The 10,427-nt window shown below is 47.5% G+C and overlaps 1 protein-coding gene across 1 annotated transcript in view; it reads right to left on the minus strand.

The window, feature by feature from the left end:
• Window positions 1–8,270, minus strand: part of tsr1 (TSR1 ribosome maturation factor) — a 9,314-nt gene extending 1,044 nt beyond the window's left edge. The window contains exons 1-12 of the mRNA XM_062552153.1: window positions 8,131–8,270; window positions 7,781–7,884; window positions 7,453–7,681; window positions 7,191–7,325; window positions 6,397–6,809; window positions 5,718–5,859; window positions 4,751–4,935; window positions 2,634–2,854; window positions 1,961–2,120; window positions 1,452–1,562; window positions 784–916; window positions 340–456 (exon numbers count right to left, since the gene is read on the minus strand). Coding sequence (XP_062408137.1) covers window positions 340–456; window positions 784–916; window positions 1,452–1,562; window positions 1,961–2,120; window positions 2,634–2,854; window positions 4,751–4,935; window positions 5,718–5,859; window positions 6,397–6,809; window positions 7,191–7,325; window positions 7,453–7,681; window positions 7,781–7,884; window positions 8,131–8,248 — 2,068 coding nt within the window. The 5' untranslated portion in view covers window positions 8,249–8,270. The remainder of the gene's footprint in view (window positions 1–339; window positions 457–783; window positions 917–1,451; window positions 1,563–1,960; window positions 2,121–2,633; window positions 2,855–4,750; window positions 4,936–5,717; window positions 5,860–6,396; window positions 6,810–7,190; window positions 7,326–7,452; window positions 7,682–7,780; window positions 7,885–8,130) is intronic.
• Between the last annotated feature and the right edge of the window lie 2,157 nt (window positions 8,271–10,427).

The following is a 10,427-nucleotide window of genomic DNA, read 5'->3' on the forward strand; positions in this document are numbered from 1 at the left end:
CACCATACATATCTACACACTCAGTCCATACTCTGCACTCCCGTGGGGAACAATCAACACACGTTCACAAAAGTATAGGCAGGTATCTCTGTTTACGCAGCCAAACTCCTCCTTCCACATACACAAACAAACATACAATTATCTAATGCAAAAAAGTTCAAATGCCTTCATTCTCAAGAGCACCATCTCAAAAAACAAAGACATAGCGTTCCAGGCAGCTCTCCAACTCAACAGCTTTTTATACAATGATCTGGTCTGTGCTCGTCTACGCAGTGGAGAGGAAGGGAGCGCAAGTGGGCACGGTGCTTAGCGGTGAGGAAACCGTCTGGCGTTAGTTACCGTTGTCTCTCTGTTTGAAGACCAGGACTCCCGCGGTGGGGAAGGAGATGGGGGCGTACACGGACACCACCGTGGGGGCGTCGGCTCGGAGGAAGCGCTCCATCTTGTGCTTGTCAGCTGGAGTCAAACACACACACACACACACACACACACACACACACACACACACACACACACAGGTCAGTGTCACACTCATCTGAGAACGATAGTAAGCCCCTCAGCATCTGAGTGGGCACAAAATTCCACCTCATTCCAAAATCATCACCTCAATATGCCTTTTCAATAAATTTTACTTCAATGATGAACTAACTGTTATCATCAGTCATACTTATCATTATTATGACAGTCAGCTTTGATGAATTAGGTATTTGTAATCTAATCTGATGTTGACATGAAGTGACAACACCATTCTCTAAGGTGAGCCCATGTGGCGGATGGTAGTACCGGAGGTGTGCTGGGAGAAGATGGGCGAGGCCCGGAACCGCCGGAACCCGCACTGGAACACCAGCTCCTCTTTGGACTTGATGGGTTCCGTGTTGCTGGGGTGCCGCCGTACCACCATGTGCATCACTGACATCTGCAGAGGATGGAGTATTACTATGGGGCTGTTGCTACGGTGAATATTACTACATCTGCAGAGGATGGAGTATTACTATGGGGCTGTTGCTACGGTCAATATTATTGCATTCAGACCAGATTGTATTTTTGTCCATATCAATTATATATTTGATAATTGTTATATAAAATTATATCATTTTATTAGCTATTACTGGAGCTGCAGTGTATGTAAAAACACACTGAATGACCTGTATATGAAATGTGCTATATAAATATGTGGCAGCTATAAATAAACTTGACTATATTCATAATGTAGTGTACTGTATTATATTACACATATATTATATCACTGAGATATGCTTTCACTCACACCTTTAAACTGAGCTAACAGAGTTTACATACAGTTTGATTTAGTGACAGCAGAGAGTACTGTCCTCGTCAGGACTAAGTGAGCTGTTAAAGAGCAGAGAGAGAGCAGAGCAGAGCAGAGAGAGAGCGGAGAGAGAGCGGAGAGAGAAAGAGAGAGAGCAGAGCAGAGCAGAGTCGTGTCGTACCTTCTGCTCGTGTGGCAGCAGGGAGATGAGCACCAGCGGCCGGCCCTGCTGGACACTCTCCAGCACAAAGGCAGGCACGTCCAGCAGATGCAGGGTCACATACCAGCCCACCTACACACAGAGAGAGAGGGAGGGAGAGAGAGAGAGAGGATAAAGAAACATGGATATCCAAATACACACATTTACTGAATAATAAACACAGATTTGTGTGAGGAATGACCTAGCAGGCCCATTCAGTGCTCTACCCATGGCTGCCCTAACTAAACCTTCTCAGCACTTTCTGCACATTCTGAGTAGATTCAGTACTTTATTCTCCAGGGCCACCAAGTGCACTGAAGCTTGACTGCTGTTCCTCACTTGGTATAGTTACGCATCGACAGAATACAGATATCAGCATACCGACATATACACACATTCCTCTACAGAATAACTGCGCCCCCCCCCCCCCCCCCCCCACACACACACACACACACACACACTACACTACACTCCACTCCTAAGACACATACCATAGCCCCCTCTTCCTCCTCGTTGCTCTCCGCCAGCACCCGGTGACGCGTGCGGTCAAAGCTCTGGAACTGGAAGATGCGCGAGTAGTTCAGCGGCAGATTCTCCATAGGGTCCCAAGGGGACGTACGGAAACTCTTCAGCCCTCTGTAACGCTGAAACCTGTCTCACACACACACACACACACACACACACACACACACACACACACACACACACAGAAGGAGAGAGAGGATCAGACACACACACACACACACACACACACACACACACACACACAGAGAGAGAGGATCAGAGCTGAAGCATGATCCAGGCCTGCTCTCTGTATGACACAAACACATGGGCCCAGGCGGCTCCCCGGGCCGGGCCTGCGGAGTGTTCTGACAGGCGGCCTCTGCTCCGCGGCCTTCCTCCCCTGGTGGGGCCGGCCGGTTAGCAGGCCTCCCCTGGGCCACATGAGGAAATGTCCAATTCATAAACGCTCTGGCCTGTGAAGGGCCTCCAGCACTGTGAGCCAGGTTATAGGTCTCTCAGCTGGGGACAGAGCTTGTGTGTGTGTGTGTGTGTGTGTGTGTGTGTATGTGTGTGTGTGTGTGTGTGTGTGTGGTGGGGGGTGGAGGGGGGGGACTCTGCTTTGAACTCTCCTGGATCCACTGAGGTTCTGGAGCCCCTTACCTGGTCTTGGCAGTGACATCCAAGGGCGTGTCGATCTCGTCGGGGAACATCACGTGGGACCGAGCCTCGCGGTAGCGCTTCAGCCCGTCTTGCTCCTCCGCCGGATCTATGGCCTCGTCGTAGCGCTGGTCGGCCCCGCCATTATCCGAGGACTTCAGTTCTTCCTCCTCCTCCTCCTCTTCCTCCTCCTCATCTCCAGAGCCACAGCCTGAGCCAGCATCCTGAGAGACAAACGAGGTTGAAAGCAACAAGCCTTAGACACACATACACACATACACACACACACACACTCACTCTCTTTCTCTCTCTCTCTCTCTCTCTCTCTCTCCCCCTCTAAAAATACAACGCTGTGGGGAATTACCGGATCTGACAAGTGCAATAAACGGCAAGTGGCTCAAAGTCAAAATCCCCCTTTGAAGTGCACCACTAAAGGTGATGGTGCCTTTTTCTGACCCAAACGTGATTGGTGTGGTCGGACATGGAGGGCAAGCCTCTCAGTGGGGGGGGCCCCCCCAACACCCACCGCCCCCCTCCCGCCTGCGCCCCCACCCGCCTTCACACCGGACCCATAACCAAGCCGAACAATCGCAGGTGCAATAATAATAATAATCACCACCACCATCATCGTCCCCTCTACCACTTCCCCCATTGTTCGCATGTCCCACCGAAACAAAAAGAACAAGCCCTCGCTTTTGTGCTCCTTTAGTCACACACACACAGACATCAGACATCAAACGCTATGCTAATTGCGAGCCCAAATGAAAATAAATCGAGTGGGGCCCTGCTACTACAACATAAAGAGCTTCCCCCCATTTCTGGCGTTCAAAGTGCGAGCCCCCGATATAAATAAATGGCCACCCGACCGCCAACCCCCCCCCCCCCTCTACCCCCCTCTCCTTCTCCGGGCCCTGGACGGGAAGCCGTGTCTAAAGAGCAGGAAGCCGGCGAGGCTTCTCCCGGGACCCCGGCTCCAAACACTATTGTTGCGTCGGGGAGTAGCCTGGCACAGGGGCTCGGGAGGCAGACGCTGGGAAAACAAACAGGGGCCCGCGGGCTGCGTGGCGCACTGACGCACCGGCACGTATGCACTCGGTTCCGTCCAGTCCGGGGGGGGTGGGATGGTGCCGTGCGACTGAGATCGCCCACGCACTGATGTCACAAGGGTTTGGACGCTCCCTCTGCCTGCCCATCTGGGGCTCCACCCCGAGAGATCTTCTATCTGTCCGAGGGCCTCAACGTCGCTAGGGGGTCCGCAGCGGCTTGACCTCAGGGCCAGCACATCCTGTCTGGCTCTCGCCCCCGCCTCCCTCCCCCCCCCCCCCGGCTCTCCCCTCTTGATACCGCCGCCGCCATAGAAACGGACACACAAACAAACCACGCTGGGTCTGTGTGCGGCACCGACTGTTCTTCCACGGGCGTGGGGACCAAGTTGTTCTCACAGCTTGAGCACTTGAGACGCGGCACTTCTCCTAGCCTGCATACCAGTGACTTCCTGAGCCATGATTCAGACAGTGTGGAGAAATTCCGTGCTACACCCCGTCAGGTCACAAATACTTCACTGACAGTTTAGCATCTACAATCTGTTGCCGTTCTACAACAAGGATAGTGGGCTTGGCTACTGTGTAGTATACAATCACTGTAATACAGTCAGCATGACTAAGTGAAACAAGGTCACCAAAACTAAAACAAATGTAGGCAAAAAAAAGGCAAATGTAGTCCACAAGTACTTCGGGGGCAGCCGTGGTGTACTGGTTAGCGCATCGGGCTTGTAACCGGAGGGTTGCCGGTTCGATCCCCGACCAGTCCACCACGGCTGAAGTGCCCTTGAGCAAGGCACCTAACCCCTCACTGCTCCCCGAGCGCCGCTGGTTGGGCAGGCAGCTCACTGCTCTGGGTTGTGTGATTCACCTCACTGTGTGTTCACTGTGTGCTGTGTGTTCACTAATTCGGTTAAATTGGGTTAAATGCAGAGAACTGAATTTCCCTCACGGGATCAAAAAAGTATATATTCTATTCTATTCTATTCTACATATTATACTAAAAAACAAATCATCCTCTAGCATAGCCCTGTAAACTCCCATTCTAGACTGATTCAAGCGTCGTCATTCTGTTCTGACCTGAGAATCAATCTCCTCTCCATCCTCCATCATGTCGTCTACACCTTCGTCGTCGTCATCGTCATCCTCGCTGCTATCATCTTCCTCATCGTCTCCGTTCTCTTGCTCGTCGTTGAGGATCCATGCGGCCTGGTACTCAGACGTGCCTTTGGGCACCTTCATCACCCGCTTCTTCTTCTGCTCATCTGGAGGAGAAATGGACGACACAACGTCAGGGACGTCATCACTTTGAGTTTATTTGGGATGCAACCCTTCATTTCAAAGGAAGCACTACGAGAACAAAGCTAATGTTGTTCATAGTAAAATTCTGGCACAAATACAACAAGACACTTGGTAAAACCACAAGCATAACAGGACATTTTCCTCTTTCAAGTGACAATTGACAACAGACAACAACAAGCAAAGGCATTCAGTCTCTCTGAATGACAACAGCACCTGTATGGCCATGTCCATGAAGAGAGGTCATTGATAACATCTTACTCTCACTATGTACCATGTCCGCACTGTCTATGAGACTCTAAGAATGGACTAAAGAAGATCCTGTGTGTTTCTTAATGGCCCAGCACTAGAATAAATCTGAAATTGGCTGGAATCCCAGCATACTCCCCAAGGTCCTTCATAACTCCTTTCACATTGATTCATGTTATGCTTATATTTAGCATTTCATATCAACATGGTCAAACTCAGCACGACCACTATTCTGTACTAACAATGTAATATATTCTGTAATATAAGTAACCCTGAAAATAATGATTGTGATTATTGATGATTAATGATTGATTAATGATTAATGATTATTTCACAAGTATAAAATCACTGATCTGCACTTTGTTACATTATTTCCTGTGCATCACGAGTGCCCAACTTTCCACTCACTTTGCATGCAAGCACACACACACACACACACACACACACACACACACACACACACACACACACACACACACACACACACACACTCTCTTACCGTCTGCCTCCTGCAGCTCCTCCTCAGTGGGCCATGTCTGTTCTCCATCCATGGGGTCCACCTCAGCCTCCGCCTGCAGACTCTCCCTCTTGGCCGGGTCGGCCTTCATCAGCACCCGCATCGTGCCCCCATCTCCACCATCCTGAACACAAACAAAGCCCACAGCTTCATACAGCATCTCCCACAACCCACCAACTGCAACTGGAGTCCACAACTAGCACTCAGAAAGAACTACGACACCTGAAGCACTTTGGAAAAGCTATTTTCTGGGCGTTTGAACAACAATTTCACTTGCAGTAATATCCTGCATATAAGCTGCGTTGTGTATAAGCCGTAGGACAGTGTTTTATGCAAGTTAAAAGAAAGTAAACAAAACCATATCAACACCATATTAACTGCACCCCTGTATTAACCTCATAGCTGAAGAAATTTAGCAAAATCAATGTATAAGCGGCGGCTAATAATAGTCAGGAACGGTACATACCAAACAAGAACTATTCTATTGATTTTCTCCCAGACTACAAATCCAAAAAGAATAAAGAGTCAGAAGTTGAACCTTCCGATTGTTCACTAAAGAACCTTCCAACTTCTCTTCCTGTTTGATGAGGTCTTTCACTTGTTGCGTAATGCCAGGCTGGTCACTATTGATCAGGAGGACTAAACCGCTGATCAGACTCACCATCATCTCCACGTCTCCTTTCTTAGCGGGGCGTGGCGCTGTACCCTGGATGGGCAGCGGGTCTTCGGGCGCGTCGATCTGGCTCAGCTGGAAATCGCCGTGACCCACGACGTGCACCAGCCTGTTGACCTGCATGGGCCGCCCGCGTACGTAGCCCGACACCTGCAGTGTGCCCAGGCCTGTGGTGGGGTTGGGCGTGAAGGCCACGCGCTGTGCCAGCAGGTGCGCCCGGCGGGAGCGGAAGCCCAGCCGCCTCTGCCGTTGGGAGCCCAGGTGGCGCAGCAGCAGCGTGGCGTCCTGGTCCGAGTCCAGCTGGAAGAGGCGTGCGTCGGGGAAGCGGGACTCCACCAGCTTGGTCAGCGTCCGCCGACAGTCGGCACGCTTCTTCACAGCCACGCCCTGACACACCAGAGCTGGGGAACACCAAAGAGGTTACTCCAGGACAGCGAGCACCACTCACTCACCATGCACCATTTGAATGCCATGACATATGTGATTACTGAAATGTAAGGATGTGAATGCAGTGCTCGTATGGTGACAAACAACTTGTGTATAGAATTCAGCCTGACCGGGTCTGAAGGGATTTCGCTTGTGATGTGGTCGGTTTTTTAAATTGGCCTAAAGAAGACCCAGAGGGATAAACACTGCTGTTTGCAATTAAAAATTTGGGAGCTAAACTCCGGTGTGTGGACAGTCCCTCTTTTTTTTGTTTTAGGTTTTTAACATTCACATTGCTGTTGCCACTTAACAAAAGTTGATTCACTAAGGTGAAGGTGGATCTACCAAAAGCTTACCATGGCTTGGCAATCCCTGTGAAAATAGACATGACAGACAGTATTCTCCATAACTGTCCCAACCAGCAGTAGGATCACATACAAAGATGAGACTGTCTGCAACTTTCGCCACATCAAGGAGGGAGTGAAGGTCGGCTGTAAAGTGAGAACGGGATAAATATAGAGATCTTATGTTGACAGCAAATATAGAGATCTATGTTGATCTGAAACAGCACAAATAGCATCAATCTAATCACACCTACATATTTTGTTTGCTACTCACATGGGTCTGGTCGGTGAAAGATGAACCTCTGTTTGAATCGGGGGAGGATCATTCCGAAACTGTCCTTTGCCCCACTCACTCCCTGATCCTCCTTCACCAATCCACCGGCCCCCTCTGATCTGAGCAACCGTGTCACAGCTCCAGCATCCACGTCGGCATGGAGTGCTACGACTGCCACTAGATGTGGGGGTCCATCTTTGCTGCCCAGACGCCGTTTTTCTGTCAGGACCTAATCAAAACAACGGAATGTCTGACCCATCAATAATGCTGTCGCGTATGACGCATAGCCTGTTGTCAGACCAATTGAACCATATGTATTTTCCCTCACCATATCCTTCTTATTCCGACGTATCTGGTTCGCTTTGTGTCTTCGGTCCATTTTTCTCAATTCTCTCCGCTGTTTCTTGGTGAGTGCCATGACTGCAACACGGCCTGACAATGACCACAACTTATTGTTACATTTCGTGAAGTCGACCACTCTCTTCTCGCCCGAACAACAGGCTCAGGCATGATCATTATTGCCATATCTCACATGTCACACTGATTTGGGGAATAGTACGTTATTACACACGTGGTGGTTCAAAGTGTGATGGCCATGTCAGCTAGTACCGCTAAAGCTAACGATGTCGTAGCTGTTATTCATCAACAAAAGCCTTAAAGGCAAAGTAATAATCTCACCTTTGTTCTCCCGCTCAACTTCGCCCTTCGTCCGATGCTTGCCATGCTTATGTGTTTTATTTTTCTGTTTAAAAACTCCAGGCCTGTGCCCCTGTTGTTGATCTTCACCCGGAGCCATCTTCCCACGTGTGCCCCAAACTTTAGATGACGTAATTTTCGTGCGCGATCTTCTTTCTTCGCGTGCTGTGGATTTCGTTTTAGGCAATTATGTGAGTGCCACCTGCTGTCTAGGAACAGACCTTGCAGTTAATCCCCTGACACGGATTATCCTGTCCTATCCTGACCAAAACAAACAAACTACAACATATCGCTCAATTAAAATGTAACTTAAATTGATTAACGTTTTCTTATTTGGTTAATAAGAAAACAATGTCACAAAAATAAAATATACATGCATACTGACTCTTGGCTCCTGACTCCTAAGGTCCTGACTTACTATGGTCATTAAAGACCCCATGGAATTTATCACAAAGAGGGGGTGTCGCTCCCCCCCCCCCCTATCGTCCACCAGTTTCATTGGCTCATTAATGTATTCCCTTATTCTCCACCTTAAGACTGTGTGTGTGTGTGTGTGTGTGTGTGTGTGTGTGTGTGTGTGTGTGTGTGTGTGTGTGTGTGTGTGTGTGTGTGTGTGTGTGTATGTGTGTGTGGTGAGCATTCTGGCACATAATGGCTGCCATGCATCACCCAGGTTTTGCACAGAGCTGTTGTACTGTATAGGCCTTGTTGGACTACTGTTTGATTAATCATAGCTATTAATCATTGTCTTTTGTGTTTTGGTGCTGCAAACTAATCGTGTTGTGCCTGTGTTCTGACAATAAAGACATTCTATTCTATTCTATTTCTAAAGCATTTTGGAATAACTAATCAATTTCAGACCTATGTGGCTATATTATACTGCAGCCTATGAGGCAACATCTTTCACTTCCATTGAATGCCTGTGCCACAGTTTTTTAAAATGTAATCTACAAGATTTTAACACAGAGATCTTTAGGGCAGAAAAAGTAAACTCTAAAGGACACTCATGTGGCAACAATGGGGAAATAAATATTACTTGCTTGAAACCAGCTTGAAACTAGGCTACCTAATCCGTCTAAAATGAAGTTACCAGTGTGTCCTCTAGGTGGTAGCATTGAGTTAATTGTCCAGAATGCCCATTTCTAGCACCGATGGTGGATTTAATCCTATTGCATTTTACAATTTTAATAACTCATTCATTTGGTCCATTTACATTGCCTTTCCCGAACATCATTTTTCCTGAATTGGGATGCAGTGGACATTCTCATAGACATGGCATGATCATTCTGTAAGCTAAAGTCCAGTGTGGTCTATCTCAGGAAATGCCAGGAGGCAGAGATATGGTTTGGAGGAAGTTCTCAGACAGGATTTGCAGTTCTGCATTCATTGTTCTTATGTTGTGATCCATTCTTAAACCATTGCTACAGGACTGAAAGGCATTTATTATGGACAAATGACATGAACTATTTGACATGTATATGAGATGAAAAATATCGACCATTGTCTTTTAACATTGTGCAAGAAAATCAACGACAACATAGCAAACAAATACAACAAATTGTCTATTTCCACTATCATTGCTTAATGTCACTGACTTATGTTACATGTAGTACTATAGTAGTATATGTACTATAATATAGATATTGATCTATTATTGATGCAAAACATTGTAATCTAACCCTCAATGGGTAGTCTCCTTTTCATTTGAAAGAAAACCCCCATTAAATCAAACAATGCTGAATACAAGTAAGGCAGAAATAGTGTCGGAAATCTACTCTATGCAAACTCTTTCACTCAGCCATGCAGTATTATCTGTTTTTCCTAGGCTCTGCTTCTCAAGGGATTACATAACACTTTACAGGGCCTGTTAGCATAATAAAAAATGCAGCATAACCCCACTGTACTCTCTGAGCTGAATTTCCCATTCATGTTACATCCTCAGTAAGCTTCAAAGCTCCACGTTCGCCTGGATACAGAAGCAAAGAACCAGGCTCTCTTGCAATCAGAGCGGATTGGCCAGCCTAGAGCCAATCCAGAGTCTTGATTTCTGTTCCGCACACCAATTGGTGGCTTGTAGTTTAGGCAAAAAGATGTATACCCTGTGCAGTGTTTTAACCTTTCACTGACTCATCACTCATCACAACTGATTTACTGAGACAAATGTCTGAATTCTGCCTGCTTAATATTAAATACTGGTTAGATTGCAAGCATGTAGTTTAATTTACAAAACATAAGACCTGTCATTTAAATGTTAACAGAAAAAAATATATAATTTCTAT

Source organism: Sardina pilchardus, chromosome 13 (genome assembly GCF_963854185.1).
Source record: "Sardina pilchardus chromosome 13, fSarPil1.1, whole genome shotgun sequence".
Lineage (NCBI taxonomy): Eukaryota > Metazoa > Chordata > Actinopteri > Clupeiformes > Clupeidae > Sardina > Sardina pilchardus.